The sequence below is a fragment of the Nansenia antarctica genome (assembly GCF_963989245.1).
Source record: "Nansenia antarctica genome assembly, chromosome: 16".
Lineage (NCBI taxonomy): Eukaryota > Metazoa > Chordata > Actinopteri > Argentiniformes > Microstomatidae > Nansenia > Nansenia antarctica.
Genome location: NC_137686.1, coordinates 25,924,190 through 25,945,382, shown reverse-complemented (window position 1 = coordinate 25,945,382; position 21,193 = coordinate 25,924,190). Strand labels below are relative to the sequence as shown.

At 51.1% G+C, this 21,193-nt stretch overlaps 1 protein-coding gene across 1 annotated transcript in view; it reads left to right on the top strand.

The window, feature by feature from the left end:
- Positions 1 to 21,193, top strand: part of gpc1b (glypican 1b) — a gene marked incomplete at both ends in the record, with an annotated part of 67,812 nt that overhangs the window by 34,457 nt on the left and 12,162 nt on the right. Inside the window, 2 exons of the mRNA XM_080547102.1 lie at positions 11,426 to 11,653; positions 12,189 to 12,352. Coding sequence (XP_080403228.1) covers positions 11,426 to 11,653; positions 12,189 to 12,352 — 392 coding nt within the window. The remainder of the gene's footprint in view (positions 1 to 11,425; positions 11,654 to 12,188; positions 12,353 to 21,193) is intronic.

The following is a 21,193-nucleotide window of genomic DNA, read 5'->3' as shown; positions in this document are numbered from 1 at the left end:
ACACACACTCATATTAGCCGAGGGTTTATTGCCTTTCGCGTGGCACAAGCCTATTTCGGGCCCGGGCAGATCAGTCGACACACAGTTTTAATTTGATTTGAACACTGCTGTTGGCTGATGGGTATGGCTACACTGGTTTTCTAGATGAGCATGCGAGACTTTCTGATTCCTTCATTGAATTAGAGGCTTTTTTTACGTAACCCAGCTGGGCCTGTTTAAGTGATGGCCTCTCTAGACTGCGGGGGCAGAGACCCGACGTCCCTCCTCGACTCGCTTGTTGTTCTTGAGGAAAACTGGGACATTGAGTGACTTCGCACACGGAGCCCCGGGGCCCTCCGTTACTAAGCAAAATATAAAACCAGAGCCAGAGTGACTTCTGGGTAAACCCCCCCCCCCTCCCATCTGTTGACGTGTCCGTGTCACGTTGGCGTTTGTTGAATTTACAGTCGAGCGGTACCGTGTTTTAGTCAGGACTTTGTTGGAATCGGTGGGATAGAATCACGTTTTGTGTTGTTTTCTAAGAGCTCATGTGTTGAACATGTTGACGGGATATACAGTAGTAGGAGTACAATATATATATATATATTTTTTTTAAAGCTTGCAGTCAAATGTGAAGTAAAACAGAACCCAGATCTGAAGCACATCTTGACACGGACATCTTAGCCTTGTGTCTTCCATGTGGGGAGTTCACCCGGGTTCAAACCCCCTGCCCCCCTCCCTCCCGTGTCGCATACAGATCTAGGATCACACACCGTTTCACCTTTGAATCCTAACCTGAACCCGTTAGCCGCATCCAAAGCAAACCAGTCCCTGTACGCAGACCTAACACCTTTACTCCAGGTACGACGATAGATACAAGAAGATACACAATCCACAAACGACCCCCACCACCTCAGAGGTGAGTGGAACCTTGTGTAGGAGGGTGAAATGTCGAGTTCCACTTATTCCACCGATTTAGTACAGCCGAGAGACGAACGCAGTCGGCACAGATACCACCGCGCAGCGAGTTCGCTCTCGTCTGAACGAGGATGAAATTGGATGAGTGCGTCTGCAAATCAGCCACGTAATTAACACTGAAACGTTTTTGGAATTAGCCACGGCTAGTCGTTCTCTCGTTCTCTCTCGTTCTCGTTCTCGCTCTCTCTCTCTCTCTCTCTCTCTCTCTCTCTCTCTCTCTCTCTCTCTCTCTCTCTCTCTCTCTCTCTCTCTCTCTCTCTCTCTCTCTCCTCGCCGCCATACTCCTCCCAATTAGAAAACAAATACGAACCGCTAATTTTCCGCTTTGCAGGGGTCACCTTCTGATGATGTCATAAGTGACAAGGACAGCTGCTCCATTGTGACGCTTGATTGGCCGGGGCCGTCTCGGGCATACAAATCGGCGTCGGTGGGCGAGTCCCCGAGAACACACCGGCCCAATTACGCCAAACACATTAGTCACTGGGAACGGGAGCGTTTATGAGGGAGGGAGGGAGAGAGGGAGGGAGAGGAAGGAGGAGAGAAGAGAGATTAAGATAGAGAGAGCGAGAGAGAGAAAGAGATTAACAATGAGCATGAGAGATTGTGAGATGGCATTTGAGAGAAAGACCGAGAGAGAAGGAGAGGAAGGAGGAGGGAGGAGAGGGTGGGAGGGGGGACTAACAAGCAGTGGGAGAAAGAGTGGATGGACCAAACAGATGGAGAGAGAGAGAGAGAGAGAGAGAGAGAGAGAGAGAGAGAGAGAGAGAGAGAGGGAGGTGGGAGTTGAGAGAGGGGGGTAAATAGTGCGTGAGAGAAAGTGAGTGAGTGAGGGAAAGAGCCAGACAGACAAGCACAGCGAATGGAAGAAAGAGAGAGAAAGAGAGCAGAACAGAGAGGGAGAGGGAGGGAGACAGAGGAAGAAAGAGAGAGAAAGAGAGCAGAACAGAGAGAGGGAGAGGGAGAAGGGGGGAGAGAGAGAGATAAAGAGAACAAAGAGAGAGAGCGGAACAAAGAGAGAGAGAGAGAGAGAGGGAGGGAGGGAGGGAGGGAGACAGACAGGGAGAGGGAGGGAGGGAGACAGACCGACAGACAGACAGGGAGAGAGGGAGAGGGAGGGAGACAGACAGACAGAGACACAGACAGACAGACAGACAGACAGGGAGAGAGGGAGAGGGAGACACGGAGAGAGAGAGAGAGAGAGAGAGAGAGAGAGAGAGAGAGAGAGAGAGAGAGAGAGAGCAGTCAGACAGCTGATGAATAGTCTGTCTCAGTGTGGCGTGTCGGTGTGTTTAATCCGTCTCAGGTTTTAATGTTGACTAAATGCTGCTTAAGGGGCCTTGGCGCTCCTGGGGCTAACCGCCGTCTGATAAGTGTCCTGATTGATGGAGAGCTGTCCTGACACACACACACACACACACACACACACACTCCTCCTTCTGTCTACACACACTGCTCACTCTTACTGTCCTGACACACACCATCCTCCTCCTTCTGTCCTGACACACAAACACTCCTCCTTCCTGTCTACACACACTGCTCACTCTCACTGTCTGACTTCACGGGTGTGTGTGTGTGTGTGTGTGTGTGTGTGTGCAATCGTCCATCCGTGTGTGCTTGCATACGTGCGTGCCTTTGTATGTATTGCACTGGTGTGTGTGTGTGTGTGTACATGTGTAAGCGTAATGTAGTTGTGTGTGTGTGTGTGTGTGTGTGCGTGCGTGCATGTGTGTGAGTATTGTAGTGGTGTCTGTGTGTGTGTGCGTAATGTAGTTGTGTGTGTAGGCGTAATGTAGTTGTGTGTGTGTATGTGCATGCATGTGTGTGCGTAATGAAGTTGTTCTGTGTGCGTAATGCAGTTGTGTGTGTATGTCCATGTATGTGTGGGGGTGTAATGTAGTTGTGTGTGCGCGTAATACAGTTGTGTGTGTACATGTGTGTGTGTGGGCGTATAGCTGTGTGTGTGTGTGTGTGTGTGTGTGTGTCTGTGTCTGTCTGTCTGTCTGTCTGTCTGTTGGGAGTGTGCGGTCTATTGTTGGGGCATGTAGTGTACGTCGCCGGAGGCAACGAGACACCTTTTGATCTGGAGCGGTTGAACCATGAAAGGCCTCATTTCAGTCACACAAATAGGATTTAATGAATTACATTTGTATGATTATGGCACAGTGCTGTGTGTATTAGGGTGGAATTGAATAGAATTGGATAGAACACAGGGCCTGTATATGTGTGTATACTGTATATATATATATATATATATATATATATATATATATATATATATATATATATATATATATATATATATATATATTTCGTTACAGGTTGTTTTTCGAACATTTGTTGCCTCCGGAGAAATCCGCCGTGCGTCTGTTGTCTGGGCCTCTCTCTTTTGAAAGGAGATTATCTGTCTCTAAATGGGTCTCAATTGTTGGGGGAGAAATGAATCAGAATTGCACTCTATGGATTTCTCACACAGCCATGAAATTGTGTTCCATATATACACCCATACGCCTCTGAGTCAACAGGTAGCAATCAGTGAAGGAAGAGATAGACATACCGGAAAGGAGGGGAGGGAGGTAGAGAGATGGAGAGAGAGAAGGGGAGGGGGAGAGGTGGAGAGAGAGGGAGTGGAAAGGAGGGAGGTAGAGAGAGAAGGGGAGGGGGAGAGGTGGAGAGAGAGGGAGTGGAAAGGAGGAAGGGAGAGAGAGAAGGGGAGGGGGAGAGGTGGAGAGAGAGGGAGTGGAAAGGAGGGAGGTAGAGAGAGAGAGCAGGGAGAGGTGAAGGGAGAGGGTGTAGAAAGCAAGGAGGCAGGGGGAGAGAGAGAAGGGGAGAGGAGGTGGAGAGAGAGGGTGGAGAAAGCAAGGAGGCAGGGGGAGAGAGAGAAGGGGAGAGGAGGTGGAGAGAGAGGGAGTGGAAAGGAAACGAGGAATAAGATGATAAAGGAAATTGGAGAGAGAGATGGAGGGACGGAGGGAGGGAGGGAGGGAGTGGAGAGAGATGAGGAAGGCTTGGAAAGAGAAAAGGAAGAGATGGATGGAGGGAGTGCAGACGAGGGGAGAGGGAGGCGGGAGAGGGATGGATGGAGGGATGAGTCAGAGGGAGGAGAAGCGTCTGCTGTCTACCGAGGAGGCAGTGTTATGGATGGACGGACGGACATGCAGACACACACACGCGCACACACACACACACACACACACACACACACACACACACACACACACACACACAGAGAACAGGACAGACCAGGGCTAAACCACCACAGCAGCACTTTAACATGAACAGCTTAGCTCTCCCTCCTCCTCTCCTCCTCTCCTACTCCCTGACTCTCTTGTGCTCTCTCTCTCTCTCTCTCCCCCTCACACACACACACACACACACACACACACACACATCTACTGTCTCTGCCTCAGCCAAGGAGCATTCTGTTAATCCGATCATTCGCCACTTGTCAAAGTGGACAAACACAATTAGGGATATCAGATACATCGCTGCGACGGCCCCCCTGGTCCTCTCCACCCCTCCCTCCCTCCCTCTCCACCCCTCCCTCCCTCCCTCCCTCCCTCCCCACCCCTCCCTCCCTCCCTCCCCACCCCTCCCTCCCTCCCTCCCTCCCTCTCCACCCCTCCCTCCCTCCACCCCTTCCTCCCTCCCCCTCTGTGTCTTTCCATCTCCGGCCACGCTATGAATTAATAGAAAGGCTTGTCATGTTTAAGAGCCTTTAGTGTGTGAGTGTGTGTTTGTGTGTGTGTGTGGGTGGGAGGGGGGGGGGGGCTCAGAGAGAGAGAGAGGGAGAGGAAGGGGGAGAGAGAGAGAGAGATTCAGGACCAGCTCTCTAGACGTCCTGGTATGTTCCATACGTCTGTACACCCTTTTATGAAATCATGAATAATAATTTGTATTATTAGCACTTTTCCTGCAAACGTTTCAGCTCAAAGTGCTTAGAAACCCTTAATGTCAAATTGACCCAGTGCTTTATAAGTCATATGATTATAATAAGCACCTATATATATATATACAGTATATATATTATTTTTTTTAAAGACTCCATTTTGCAACCGTTTTGTGCTCTGATAGACATCCTTTTATTGTGATAAATGCTGACTTTACTGTGTGTGTGTGTGTGTGTGTGTGTGTGTGTGTGTGTGTGTGTGTGTGTGTGTGTGTGTGTGTGCGTGTGTGATGGTCTTGTGGGACCTGGGACCTTTGGTTTCAGCAGACACTCTTATCTGACTTCTATAGGGGGATGTACGTGTGTTGTATGCATGAGTGTGTGTGTGAGTGTGTGTGTGTGTGTGTGCTGTATGTGTGTGCCTGCATGCTTGCATGCACAGTACAAATGCATCTGTGTGAGGGAGAAAGACAGTGTCTACATTAGCAGATGGGTGTGTGTGTTCGTGTGTGTGTGTGTGAGAGAGAGAGAGAGAGAGAGAGAGAGAGAGAGAGAGTGATGAAAGGGTTGAGTACTGAGAGAGGGAACAACAAGAGTATCATGTATTCCGTGGCAGAACACGACAAACCCTCTTCGCTTTCGCTACCGTGGTCAAACTGACCCGGAACAACACGTCTAATTTCTTAGACTCATTAGGCTCATGTGGAAAAAACATACAATCCTTTCGGGTCGTTTTGACCCGCACAACATAACGAGACTCCGCCGAGACTGATCCTCAATCAGTCGGTAATGAGGAGCAGGTGGTGGTCTGTTGCGGTAAACTCTGACCTGAGGTGAGGGGCCTGATTCAACAAGCCTTGGACGGCCCACGCTACGCCGCCACAGTGTGCCAGACAGATCCAAGATCAGTCGCTAATGAGCAGCAGAGGGTTGGGTCCGCTGTGCCCTCTGTGTGAGAGACTGATTCCGGAACAGTCGTTAACGAATAACCAAGCTTCCATGAAGCCCTCCTTGGTGTGAGTAATTGGCAGGAGGAGGAGGAGGAGGAGGGGGAGGGGGAGGAGGAAGAGGAGGAGGAGGAGGAGGAAGAGGAGCAGGAGGAAGAGGAGGAGGAAGAGGAGCAGGAGGAGGAGGAAGAGGGGAAAGAAGAGGGGGAAGAGGAGGGTGAGAATCAAAGTCTTCGACATGGAATCAGCTTATCTCACAGAGGGAGGTAGGGAGGGGGATAGAGAGAGATAGACTGAGACAGAGAGAGGGAGGGAGGGGGAGAGAGAGAGAGAGCACGGGAGAGAGAGAGAGCGAAGACAGCAGAAGAGGGGGGGGGGTGCAGGAAATAAAATGGAAGTGAGAAGGCAGAGGAAATTAGTATTAGGTGAGAGAAAGAGAGAGAGAGAAAGAGAGAGACTGTCCTCTGAGTTTGTGAGGACATTTCAGTGAGTGTGCGAGCGACCTAACACTGTGTGTGTTAATGCATTCTGGGGAGTGGCCGGCGGGTCCAGGGGTGTGTGAGTGTTTTTTTTTAGTGGGCGCGTATGAAGGGTAAGTGTTGGAACCAGGGAAGGCGGGGGGGGGGGGTTGGAGGGGGGGGTTGGAGGGGGGATTGGAGAAGGTGTCTAAGACATGTCAAGGTGTTCTGGATGGGAAACTGACATGATTACAAATGAATCATTACGTCTGCTCTCCCCGCAGGGGAATGTCATTAGGACGTGGTGTGTGTGTGTGTGTGTGTGTGTGTGTGTGTGTGTGTGTGTCTGTGTGTGTGTATGTGTGTCTACGTCTGTGTCTGTGTCTGTGTCTGTGTCTGTGTCTGTGTGTCTACGTCTATGTGAGTCTGTGTCTGTGTCTGTGTCTGTGTCTGTGTGTGTGTCTGTGTCTGTGTCTACGTCTGTATGTGTGTGTTTGTTAGCGTAAAGATCCCCAGTAAAGAATACCTTAGCGTGTCTAAACAACTATAGATTCTACCTCCCTCCCACCCCCAGGCCAGGTAGTCTACTACGCAACCCCCCTTTGGAGCTCCCATCCTGGGGCTGAGCAGCCACACCGCCCCCCCCCCTCCGCTGGAGGTTATGGAGCTGGTGAAGGGAGAGGTGGAAGGAGGGTCCCATTGGAGCTCCTGTGTCATGGAGATATGAATGGGAGGGAAAGGTCACACACACACACACACACACACACACACACACGCACGCTGTCTAGCTAATGATGATCATTAGTCAGTGAGGCTGAAGGGCAGGGGGACACAGGGAGATTACCTGGCCTCACCTGGCCTAGAGAGAGAGACAAAGAGGTGACCTATCACCATCCCTCCACTGACAGGACACACACACACTCCCACACACACACACACACACACACACAGGAGATAACGCACATACACACACACACACTCCCACACACACACACACACACACACACACACACACACACACAGGAGATAACTCACCTACACACGCGCACACACACACAGGAGAGAACACACATACACACACACACAGGAGAGAACTCACACACACACACACACACACACACACACACACACACACACACACACACTCACAGCCTCCAGCAGCAGCACACTGTCAATGAACTCCACATGTACTTAGAACTGGAAGCATGGTTAATAATACTTTTTTTTCCCTCCTTTTTCTTTTCACGGATTCACACACACACACACACACACACACACACACACACACACACACACACACGCGAGGGCGAGTATTTATGTAGGATTGTCAGCGGCATTAATGGATTTGTTTGACATGCGTCGGGGTGTTTTGACTCATGCTTGAGTGAGTTTGTCACTGTGTGACGAGTGTGAACTGTGTTGAGGATTACCACCACGCCTTGCTCCCAGCAGCCCCGCTCCCTCTGTGTGCTGTGTGTGTGTGTGTGTGTGTGCGTGTGCGTGTGTGTGTGTGGGGGGGGGGGGAGGGGTGTATGTGCGTGTGTGTGTGTGTGTGTGTGTTTTTTTCTCTGTCCGTCTGTCTGTCTGCGTGTGTGTGTGTGTGCGAGTGTGAGTGTGTGTGTGTGTGTGCGTGCGAGTGTGTGTGTGTGTGTGTGTGTGTGTGTGTGTTTTTCTCTGTCCGTCTGTCTGCCTGTGTGTGTGTGTAGTGTATTTACGTTCTTGTGGCATATGTGTGTGAGCGTGTGTGTGTGTGTGTGTGTGTGTGTTCTCTCCTGTGTGTGAGTGACAGTGACACGAGGCTCTCCCAGCTGATCCAGACAGTCCCAGAGGTCTGGAACAAAGCCCATGACTGACAAGAGGTCACATGACCTGAGAGTGACATATCACCCAGTCTGCATGTCAGTTGACAGGAGACTCCCGGAATATCACTGACGTATGTTTTCGTCTCGACGACGAGACGCGTCTTTGAATCCCACAGACTTTTCAACCGAGAAAATGATGAAGTGCTTCCCCTACCCAAATCCGTTCGGCTCATTATCCACCGTTTTACTGGGCCCTTCGGCTTTTTTTACGAGGAGGCCATTAAAAACATTCACTCTCACTCGATTTCTTTTCGGTACACAAAAGAAAAAAGATTACCCTCAAATCCTCCTCCCATCTCCCCCTCCTCTTATTTGGGGGGGACGGGGTTCGTCCTTCTCTCTGCCTCTGTCTCTACTTTGTGGTCTTCCCTTGTTCCTTTTTCATTAGTTTTTTCCGGGGTCGTCTTTAAAAATGTAAGTTTAAACAAAACCACAAAAAAAGCGAAAAAAAAGCGTCTGTTGTTCCTGCATGTCATTACAACGCCTCCTCCACAAAAGCCCCCCACCCCCCGCCCGAAAAAAAGCGAGCCGACACGAGGAGGAGAGAAAAAACAACCAACCGAGCGGAACCGACTGTAAACAAACATCTCTTTATTAGCCTGTAACCGCTAGGCTCTGCACTCACGTTGATGAATGCCGGGGGAGAGCCAAGACCTTAGAGGCGAAAGAAGAGAAAACACAGCTCTTAAATGTCAAGGAACAAGCCAGCGAGCGCGGCGCGAAGCAACGACACCACCCAGACAAGTGTTTGTGACTGAGTGTGGGCGGAGGGGGGGGGGGGGAGAGGGGGGGAGAGGGGGGGAGGGCAGGGTGGCAGCAGGGGCTAGAGATGATAATGCTATGCATGCAGGAGACGGGTCGGGATGAGATTAGGATATTAACATGATGATGGAACTCCTCTACAACTCGGGCCTGTGAACAGTGGTACTGTGGTGTGGTGGCAGTGTCAGCGTGATGGTGTGTGTGGTGCTCAGACACTTTTTTGTGTGATTTGTCACTCAAGTCATTGTGTGTGTGTGTGTGTATGTGTGGCCCTGCTGTGCTGTAGCCTCACCCGGATTGGCCAAGCCATCGCTGTCCTCGTCTCCTCTCCATCTGGGGTGGCGGGCAAACACACACACACACACACGTACACACACACATACACACACACAGACACAATCATAGCCTTGGTAGAGACGGATGCGAGGTGAAAATAAATTGCGGAACGGGGCGGTCAGTCCAGACTTGTATTGTGTGTCTTTGTTCAGAGCAATCTTCTGCCAGACTCCAGCAGCAGGGTTTGTCTGCTGGTTATTTTTGCTCTGCTTCTGTCTGCCTCTGTGCCTGCGTCTGTGCCTGCGTCTGTGTGTGTGTCTGTGTGTGTGTCTGTGTGTGTGTCTGTGCCTGCCTCTGTGCGTGCGTCTGTGCCTGCGTCTGTGCCTGCGTCTGTGTGTGTGTGTGTGTGCGTCTGTGCCTGCGTCTGTGCCTGCGTCTGTGTGTGCGTCTGTGTGTGTGTCTGTGCCTGCCTCTGTGCCTGCGTCTGTGCCTGCGTCTGTGCCTGCGTCTGTGTGTGTGTCTGTGTGTGCGTCTGTGTGTGCGTCTGTGCCTGCGTCTGTGTGTGCGTCTGTGCCTGCGTCTGTGCTTTTGTGTTTGTGTGTCTCTGTGTGTCTTTGTGTCTGTGTGTCTCTGCGTGTGTCTGTGTTTCTGTCCGTCTGTGCCTCTGTATGTCTTTGTGTGTCTCTGTGTGTCTCTGTACGTCTGTGCGTCTTTGTGTGTGTCTTTGTGTCTTTGTGTCTCTGTGTCTCTTTGTGTCTGTGTGTTTTTGTGTGTCTCTGCGTGTCTTTGTGTCTTTGTGTCTCTGTGTCTCTTTGTGTCTGTGTGTCTCTGTGTGTCTTTGTCTGTGTGTTTCTGTGTGTGTGCGTCTGTCACTCATGGCATCAGACGTGGGTGTTTACTGTCTTCCACTCTTGTACTTTTCTCTCTCTCAGACGTCTCTGAAACACATCCACTTTTGGGTCTATTTACGAGTCGTTATTTTGATAGACAGAACGAATCTGTGAGGCTCGGAGAAAAAAGGCGAACTGCGCTCCAAAGTTTCTGAGTCGTCGCAGCGGGCGGCTCTGATATGTACAGCCTCACAGTAGCGAACTAGAGCAGCATCACAGGCTAACCCGACGCCGGTCTCGTCTTTGAGAGACGGCGAAGTCGGCCCGCTGTTTATCGCTAGGGGGGAAAAATCGGGGGGGAGAGACAAAAAAAAGAAGACATGCAAAGGAAATCTTTCGTTTTGTTGTTTCTTTTCTTTGTTTTGCATTTGTTTCTCCGGAAAAAACATCTCTTCACACAACCCCCCCCCCACCCCCGCCCTCCCCGCTGTGCACCTCTGACTGACACAAATGTGTTACGACCGACTGAGAGGGTGTAAAAAAAAAAAGAGAAGGAAAAAAAAACGACTTAAGAATCGCTCAGACGTGGCTGCTGATGGGGCCGGAGAACCGCTAACGCTAACGCTGTGCGCAGCAAAGGAAAAACGGAGGGAAGAAAAAAAAAATAGCAACTGACGTTGTCTGAAAAGGTTTTTAGGGAAGTTGAACGGTTTACCCCCGCCGTCAGAGTGAACCCCGGCCCCTCAGGTTCCAGGTAATTGTTTTTTCATGCCTGTCTGTTTGTTCCCTGAGAAAAAAAAAACCTGACATCGCTTCTTTTTTCTGTGTGTGTTTTTCTCTCCAAACTGAGTGGAGGCTTGTTAATGGGTTGTGTTCAGACTGCCGGCTCAGTTAGGCACTAACACTTTACACACTTTACTCCACCGTTGACCTTTTTACGGTACGGGGATGAAGGCCAATGCACACAGCGTGCGATTTCTGTTGCGCGTCAACATTCCATTTTTAAGTTTGAATGGAAGTCTATGAGAACATCGCATCTCAACACACACGGCCCCGATTTTAATCGCACGGCGAAAATTCGATTCCATTCATTTTGAAGCTAACATTTGCAAAATTTGACAGTGCGACAAAACTCGCACGCCGTGTGCTTTGTCCCATTCAAAATGAATGGAATCGAATTTTCGCCGTGCGATTAAAATCGGGGCCGTGTGTGTTGAGATGCGATGTTCTCATAGACTTCCATTCAAACTTCAAAATGGAATGTTGACGCGCAACAGAAATCGCACGCTGTGTGCATTGGCCTTAAGAGAGAGTGCGACTCTCATACTCACAGGTGAATAGAGCGATTACCACCGACCCCGCCCGCACGCCGGAGACCGCCGAACTTCCTGTAAAACGCTTCCTGTTTCCTGACCTTTGACCTCCTTGTGTCTCCTGTTCCATCCAGGCTACCTCCTGGAGCTGCTGAACCGCTCCGAGGCGTCCCTGCAGGAGTCCTTCCCCCCCGCCTGGGGCTTCCTGTACACGCAGAACACGCGCGTGTTCGCCGACCTGTACACGGACCTGCGGCGCTACTACCGCGGCTCCAACGTCAACCTGGAGGAGGCGCTCAACGACTTCTGGGCGCGGCTGCTGGAGAGGCTGTTCAAGGGGGCCAACAGCCAGTACCTCATCGGTACGTCTCTGGTTACAACCTTATTATTATTATTATTATTATTATTATTATTATTATTATTATTATAACGTGTGTTATTAACTTATTATTATTATACCTTATTGTGTGTTATTAACTTATTATTATTATACCTTATTGTGTGTTGTTATCTGTGTAATAAACTACTGTAATGACAGTAATGACCATATATAATGATAATAATAATATAATAATGATAATAATAATAATATCTTGGTTTTATACAGCGCCTTTCACAAACCCAAGGACACTTTACAGATTTTACAGAAAGAAAGTCAGACAGACAAAACAGAAATACAATGACAATGACAATAATAAGCGTCATCAGAAGTGTTATTCTAGCCACTTTTATCACTCTTCTCTTTATCACCATCTTCTGATGGTTTTGTTGTGCGTTTATGTTGCGGGGGTGTTATGTTAGTGGATCCAGTGATTCGAGTTTAGTTTTTTGTGCTTTTGATCGTCACATACGAAAATAAGCGGCTTACGGACAGAGGTTGTTTTTTCCGGTCCGTAGGGGACGACTACCTGGAGTGTGTGTCCAAGCAGACGGAGACGCTGCGTCCCTTCGGGGACACGCCCCGCGACCTCAAGCTCAAAGTCACGCGCACCTTCGTGGCGGCGCGCTCCTTCGTCCAGGGGCTGGTGGTCGGCGGGGAGGTGGTCCGCAAAGTGTCTCAGGTAAAAACGCCCCTCCTTTATCTCCCTCTTCTCTCTCTCTCTGCCTGTTCTCTCTGCCTGTTCTCTCTCTCTCTCTCTCTCTCTCTCTCTCTCTCTCCCTGTTCTCTCTCTATCTCCCTCCTCCATCTCTCTCTCTCTCTCTTTTTCTCTCACTCCCCCTGTTCTCTCTCTCTCTCTCTCTCTCTCCCTGTTCTCTCTCTCTCTCTCTCTGTGTTCTCTCTCCTGTTCTCTCTCTCTCTCTCTCTCTGTTGTCTCTCTCTCTCTCTCTCCCCCGTCCCCTGTTCTCTCTCTCTCTCTCTCTCTGTTCTCATTTAGATGCGTTGCCATCCCTCACGGTGTCCTCTGGTTCCCCGTCTTGTTCATTATTTCCCGGCTGACATCACACACACACATCATTGTCCCCGACTACAACGGTGTCGCGTCCCTCTCCGCTCCTCTCCTGGAATTGGTGTCATTCCCCCTGTTCTCTGCTGCCCGGGATTTATTGTTGTTGATCTCTTACGTCCCTTGTTCTTTTCATTTGTTTATGTGTCTGTCTGTCTTTCTGTCCGACCCCTAAAGCTCTCTCTCCGCCGGCTACGGATTCATTAGTATTCCTCCGTTCAGGGTCTGCATTTCTCTCTGTCCTCAGCACTTGTCTCCCGCGCACACACACACACACACACACACTCACACTCACACTCACACTCTCACACACACACACTCACACACACACACTCACACACACACACAGAAACAGACAGACACACACACACACACACACACTCACACACTCACAGATACTCGCATACACGCACACACACACTCACACACACACACACCCTCTCTGTCCTCAGCACTTGCCCCGCACACACACACACACACACACACACACTCACAGACACTCCCACTCCCACTCACACACACACACACCCTCCAACAACCACCCCACTCGCCAGTTTTTGCTGGCCAAAGCATATGCTTTGAAGCATAACCACACTCATAAGCATGCAGACACACACTTGCACCTACTCACCTACCCCACACCCCCCCCACACACACACACCCCTACCTATCTGCAAGCGTATCTGGGCTGGGGGGCTGGGGGGGGGCAGTAAAAAGGCGGTACCCAGATCGATGCCGGTGGAAACGAGAAGCTCCATAAAGCACGGGCCCGGGCTCAGGCAATCTGGCCCTGATACAGCAGTTAATGTCAGCGCCACGCTGAGAGATGTCCCCCCAGGCTGTGGGGATGGTTAATGTCAGCGCACCCATGAGGAATGGCCCCCTCCACACACAAGACAAGAGGGTAAGGTTAAGATCAGAGCGGCCGCGGTGGAAATAGAGCTCCTCCTCTGTAGGGGGGGCGAATATTGGTACGCCGGTGAAAAATGTCCCCCCCCGGTTGCACGCTGGGGAGCAATAAGGAACGTTTTTGAAAACACCAGTGCACCATTTTGAGAAATAATCGAGGAGAGGAGAGAGAGGAGAGAGAGGGTTGATATCGCCGCAAACCGAAGACAATCTGTAGCTGCTACAGTGTACAATCGGCTAGGATTTATGGGAGTGGGGAACCGAACGGAAAGATAGTCAGGGAATAGATATCTTCTCATTTATCATTGGGAATGAGACACGGGTCATTGTAGCCGCACTGAAATATATATATATATATATATATATATATATATATATATATATATATATGCAGTACTCAAGTTGTAAAAGAACATCAGGGGGGATGGTGGATTTTATCATAATTATGGGGACAATTTTAGCATCCCCACAGTGTCAATGACTTCAGTGTCAGTGACTTGGTAAAAATGTAATTGCATGTGTGCGTGCCCCCTCCCTCGCCCACAGTATTTTACTCAATATGCGCAAAACTAAATGTAGAAATAGCAGTAAATTAAGTTCATTGATAAAAATGACATAAGGGATGGAAAGGGGGGATGGCAGTTTTTGAAGGGGGATGATTCTGACTGTTTTTATTTCAGGGGGGATGCCATACCCCCTCATCCCCCCTCAACTCGAGTGCTGTACATATGTATCCCCCTATCTGACAAGAGAATTATGCCAAAAGCAACGGCTTAGCTTAGCACAGGAAAGGGTTAAAGTCATTCTGCTGATGGTGACGTTTGTGCTGCTAGCGGCCTAGCTGCCACCATTAGCGTGACAGGGAGATGTATCCCGGCTCCCGCGGCCTCTGTGGCTCTCCGTCTCTGGAGAGGCCGAGACACGGCACGCCGCCCACAGAGAAGAACCTTGGGACGTCTCAATTAAGCACACCATAGCAAAAGCCTAGCGTAGCCTCGGGCCATAGGGGAATAGAGCCCAGAATTACACCCGGCCGGCTGTGCTGGCTGCAGCTAGCGTAGCGTAGCATCGGGCCTAGCTCGCTCGGGGGAAACACAGGGGAACACACCAAGGAGGCATGGCGGCCGCGGACAGACCTAGCCTCGTCTAGCTCGGGGGCGTGTAGCGCGTAGAGGGAGAGAGCAAGGAACAGAATTAGCATGACTGTATCTAGCCTGGCCTGGGGGCGACGTCGCAGACTAGCGAGGCCACGGTCGGACCTAGCCTAGCCGCGGGCGTGAGGAGGGGGAGAGGGAGCTGTGTTAGCATGGCTAGACACGCCAAGCTGGCGTTTCAATTCATGGTTTGTTGCCCTGTGGGTCTCGGCCCGCAGGCCTGCCAGACAGGCTCACTGGACCCTACAGGCCAGACAGGCCACCAGGTGCCAGGCTGATAAGCAGTTGCTAAGTCGAGCTCACACACACACACACACACACACACACACACACAGACAGAGACACACACACACAGAGACACACACACACACACACACACACACACACAGAGAGTCACACACACACACACACACACACACAGACAGACTCACACAGACAGACTCACACAGAGTCACACACACACACACACACACACACACACAGACAAAGACACACACACACACACACACACACACAGACTCTCACACATGCACACACAGACAGACTCACACACACACACTCAGACAGACAGACAGACAGAGTCACACACACAGACACACACACACAGATTCACACACACACACACACACACACACACACACACACACACACATTCACAGACACACACACCACACCCACACACACACACACACACACACACACACATACCCCCCCCCCACATACACACACACACACCACACCCACACACCCCCCCCCCCACACACACACACAGTCACATACCTAATTCTACTTATTCCTATGCTACTGCCCCCCCCCCCCCCCCCCTCCCCAGAGCTGCTTGATCTTATTCCTTATTTCCTGACTGCTGCCGTTCCGCCGGTGCTGAAGGACATTGAGCGATGTGTTCATTAAATGAGGTCGGCTGGGGAAAATGTGTAAGTAATTAGTGCGGCTTTTACAAAATTACAAAATGTCATCCCTGCGCTAATGCCAAGGCGCTAGCAACCCCTGCCACTCTCCATGAGGTCAGGGACTATGCACGCATGCATGCACACGGTATACAGCGGGGGGGGGGGGGGGGGGGGGGAATACATATTCGACACATCAACAACTTTTTAATTCAACGTACCCACACAACGGAATGCTTTATTAGCCCTGGACAACAGGAGCGGCCTTCTGTTGTTGTAGCCTCAGCCACCTCAAGGTTCCGCGTTGTTGTTGTTGTTGCATTCTGAAACGCTTTTCTGCTTTTCTACCTCACCACAATCGTACGGAATGGTTTCCCTGAGTTACCGTAACCTTTCTGTCAGCTCGAAACAGCTATGGGCCATTCTCCGTCGACCTCTCTCGTCGACGAGGCGTGTCTGTCTGTCTGTCCGTCTGCAGAACCGACGCTCACTGGATGGTTATTTTCTTTACCGTTTCTGAGTAAACTCGATAGAGACTGTTGTGCATTAAAAATACCAGGAGATCAGCAGTTTTAGAAAATACTCAAACCAGACAGACAGACACTCACACATACGCACACACATACACACACACACACACACACACAGTCACACACACCACACACACACAAAAACACATGCACACACACACACACACAGTCACACACACCACACACATACACACACACACACAGTCACACACACCACACACACACACACACACACACACACAGTCACACATACACACACACACACACACACACACACACAGTCACACACACCACACACACACACACACACACACACACACACACCCACAGTTTTAGAAAATACTCAAACCAGCCCGTCTGGCACCAACGATGGGTTAGTGATTTTATCCATTGCGCTGCTGCCGCACGATTGGCTGATTATATAATTGCATGAATGAGAAGGTACAGGTGTTCACCTGATAAGCACCGTTGGGGCCGTTATCCGCAAGTGGAAGGAACATCACTCGACCATCAACCAGCCACGCACAGGAGCTCCTCGCAAGATTTCTGACCGGGGGAGTCAGAAAGTTAGTCAGAAGAGTAGTCCAAAGAAAAGGACCACTTGAGCAGAGCTTCAGAACTCTTGAGAATAATCTGTTGCCATCGACCAGAATGATGAGGATGAAATGCGGGCGGAATCTTCCAGCAGAACAATGACCCAAAACATACTGCAGGAGGAGACTCTCAATTGGTCCTAGAGGAAGAAAATATAGGTGTTGGACCTGCCTAGTCAATCACCACCAGACTTGCATCCAATAGAACTATTGTCGAAGGAACTGAAGATCAAGATTCACCAGCGAGCCACCCGGAATGTTCTAGATTTAAAGACCGTCAAGTGTTGAAGAATAGGCCCGAAATCCCACCGGATCACTGTGCGAGATTAGATTTTATTTCCGTACAGTAAGTGTCTCGAAGCTATCATTGGAAAGAAAGAAAGGCTTCTCCGCCGAGTATTAAATAGATTTCAGTTAGCGTGTTCAATGCTTCTTTTCATGTGTCATTCCCTTTTACTGCATATAGCTTTCTTTTGTGGGAGTGTTACAATTTCTTTTAGCTGTGTAGCGTTATCGACTTAATACCAATGTCTGGTCTGAATTTCATGTGAAAAGCTGCGATAGGAAATTGTTGATGTGTTGCATACTTATTTTCCCCCACTGTATACACACACAGCGAATAGAAAAGGGGATGGGACTGAGTGATACCTATCCAGCAGACACCAATTCACTGTTCACAATTTCAGAAAGGTTTGTGTGGCTGTGGGGTATATCTTACACTGTCACAGCTCTGGATAGATTGGTTTGTGTGGAGAAAGGGGAGGAGGTATCTGTCATTGGCCTTTCTTTCAAGGTCAATGACAGATGTGTGTGTGTGTGGCGAGGGTGTGTGTGTGTGTGTGTGTTTGTGTGTGTGAGTGCCTCTCTCTCGGCCTTGCCTTCCTCCTAACCACACAATCAACGCTATAGACTCCCTGCTGCTGGAAAGGACCCCTTTCATGCTCTGATTGGAGCCAGAGAGAGGGGGGGAGAGAGAGAGAGAGAAAGGAGGGAGAGAGAGAGAGAGGGGGGGAGAGAGAGAGAGAGAGAAAGAGAGAGAGAGAGAGAAAGGGGGGGAGAGGGGTGGAGAGAGAGAAAGTGAAGGAGGGAGAGAGAGAGGGGGAGAGAGTGAAGGAGGGGGGGGGAGAGTTTCTGAATCAAATTCCAGGATGCCAATCACAGCATGGCGTCTGGCATTCATCTCTGACTGTGTACTCCCCCCCTCCCCCCCCCCCCCCCCCCCCCATACCTTACCCATTCAGCCCCCAGCCCCGCTGTCGGCTCTGAGCCTCCGCAAGAGCCATTGTCTCCCTCTCCCTCGGCTCTCCTGACAGACTCCCTCCCCCCTTTCCCTCTGTTCTCTCCTCCCCTCCTTCCACACACTTGTCTCTTTCCCTTTCTTTTCCTGTCCTCTCTCCCCTCCCCTGTCCTGTCCGCCTCCTCCTCTCCACTCCTCACATCCCCTCCCCTCTCCTCTCCTCTCCTCTCTCTCCCCTCCCCTGTCAGCCCCCTGTCCAATCCTCGGCTCCTCTCCTCTCCTCTCCTCTCCTCTCCTCTCTCTCCCCTCGCCTGTCCTGTCCGCCTCCTCCTCTCCACTCCACTCCTCACATCCCCTCCCCTCTCCTCTCCTCTCCTCTCTCTCCCCTCCCCTGTCAGCCCCCTGTCCACCTCCTCCTCTCCACTCCTCACATCCCCTCCCCTCTCCTCTCCTCTCCTCTCTCTCCCCTCCCCTCCCCTCCCCTCCCCTTCCCTCTCCTCTCCTCTCTCCTCTCCACTCCTCACATCCCCTCCCCTCTCCTCTCCTCTCCACTCCTCACATCCCCTCCTCTCTCCTCTCCTCTCTCTCCCCTCCCCTGTCAGCCCCCTGTCCACTCCTCGGCTCCTCTCTTCTCCTCTCCTCTCTTCTCCTCTCCTCTCTTCTCTTCTCCTCTCCTCTCCTCTCTCTCCTTCCCTCTCCTCTCCTCTCCTCTCCTCTCTCTCCTTCCCTCTCTTTCCTGCCCATTATTTCTGTACCTGGTCCAGAGTGGCGCCTTATTTGCTCTCCTCTCCTCCTACGCAGTCCTGTTCTTAGATCTCTCACTCTCTCTCCCCCCATCCCTCTCTCCCTCTCTCTCTCTCCCTCCCCACCACTCTCTCCCTCTCTCTCTCTCTTTCTCACTCCCTCTCTCTCTTTCTCTCTCTCTCTCTCTCTATCTCACTCCCTCACTCCCTCTCTCCCTATCTTTCTCTCTCTCCCTCCCCACCCCTCTCTCCCTCTCTCTCTTTCTCTCCCTCCCCACCCCTCTCTCTGTCTCTCTATCTCTCTCTCTCTCACTCCCCACCCCTCTCTCTCTCTCCCTTTCTCCCCTCCTCTCTCTCTCTCTTTCTCACTCTCTCTTTCTCTCTCTCTCTCCCTCCCTCCCCACCCCTCTCTCTGTTTCTCTCTCTCTATCTCTCTCTCTCTCTCACTCCCCACCCCTCTCTCTCTCCCTCTTTCTCCCTCTTTCTCCCTCTCTCCCCACCCCTCTCTCCCTCCCCGTCTCTCTCTCTTTCTCTCTCTCTCTCCCTCCCTCCCACCCCTCTCTCTGTCTCTCTATCTCTCTCTCTCTCTCCCTCCCCAACCCTCTCTCCCTCCCCACCCCTCTCTCTGTCTCTCTATCTCTCTCTCTCTCTCTCTCTCCCTCCCCACCCCTCTCTCTCTCTCTCCCTCCCCAACCCTCCTCTCCCCACCCTTCTCTCCCTCCCCTCTCTCTCTCTCCATATCTCTCTCCCTCCCTCCCCCTGTATTGTAACTCTATAGGGGATTGATTGGGGCGGTAATGAGATGGCCGGCCCTATCCCCAACTATTTATAGCTTTTTAATGGGCGCAGTGACTGAGTATGTTTATCACACGATGCCAGGGGCGGGCTGCACCTCTCCGGGCAGGACTACACACACATACACACACACACACACACCCACACACACAAATACCCACACACACAAATACCCACACACACACACACACAAATACCACACACACACAGCACACAGGCACAAACATATACCCACACACGCAAGCACGCACACACGCACGCACCTACACACACACACACACCATACACACACACAAATACACACACACACGCTCACACACACACTCACCTCACAAATACCCACACACAAACGCACACAGGCACAAACATATACCCACGCACGCACGTACACACACACACACACACACACACACACACATAAAATAACCCCCCCCCCCCACACACACACACACACACACACACACACATAAATAACCCCCCCCCACACACACACACACACACACGCACACACACACACAGGACCGTCTAGAGACACGCAAAAAACATGACAAGACGCAATGTACTTGTCGTAAGTCCCCCTTGAAGAAGAGCGTAAAAAAAAAACGGAAAACAAAACGACGGAAAAAGAAAACCGTTGGTACGGAACTCGCTGTCTGTCTCCGCCGCGTCCATCTGTCTGGCGCCTGCGTCTGTCCGCGTTGCTGTCTGCGTCCCAGCATGGTTGTCGTAGGCCGTCAGGGAAAAGGATTTGATCCGTGCTGTTTGGAAAACCGTGTTCTAGTTCTTTCTCTCTCTCTCTCCGAAAGAGACAGGTGCCGTCCTGTTACAGGGATGAAGCAAAACACACACACACAGACACACACACACACACACACACACACACTCTAGAACCTTCTCTGCCTTATCCTACAGGAGGAGGAGATGTGAAGGGAACAACTTGAAAGATGCCCCTCTTTTCTTGTGCCGAGCAAGCTGCCAGGTTGACGGAAGGTTGATTGATGTACTGAAAGAGAGGGAGGGAGGGGGGAGAGAGAGGGGGGGGGAGGGGGGAGAGAGAGGGGGGGCAGGGTGGACAGAGAGACAGAGAGAGAGAGGGAGGGAGGGAGAGGGGTGGGGAGACAGAGAGGGGAAGGGTGGGGAGAGAGGGGGGTGAGGGTGGACAGAGAGACAGAGAGAGAGAGAGAGAGAGAGAGTGGGGTAGGGGGGGAGAGAGAGAGAGAGAGAGAGAGAGATGAAAGTAGACACACAGGGACATGACAAGCGTGTGGTTTGTTGAGAGAGTTGAGAGTAGTTTCCTTTTTCTTCCCTATGGTATTCCCTCCCTCCATCCCTCCCTCCCTCCATCCCTCCATCCCTCCTTCCTTCCAGGTGACCAGTTACCGTGTCCTTAACTGTTCCAGGCCGAGTCTCCCAGTCTGAAGTAGGCCACACACCTCATACTTACCTTCAGAGGCTGCAAGTCTGGAACGCCGAACGCAGGGGGGAGAGGCCACTCATATATCTCACTAATTACACAGAGAACACGAGAGAGAGCGAGGGAGGGAGGGAGGGAGAGAGAGAGAGAGAGAGCGAGAGAGCGGGGGAGAGA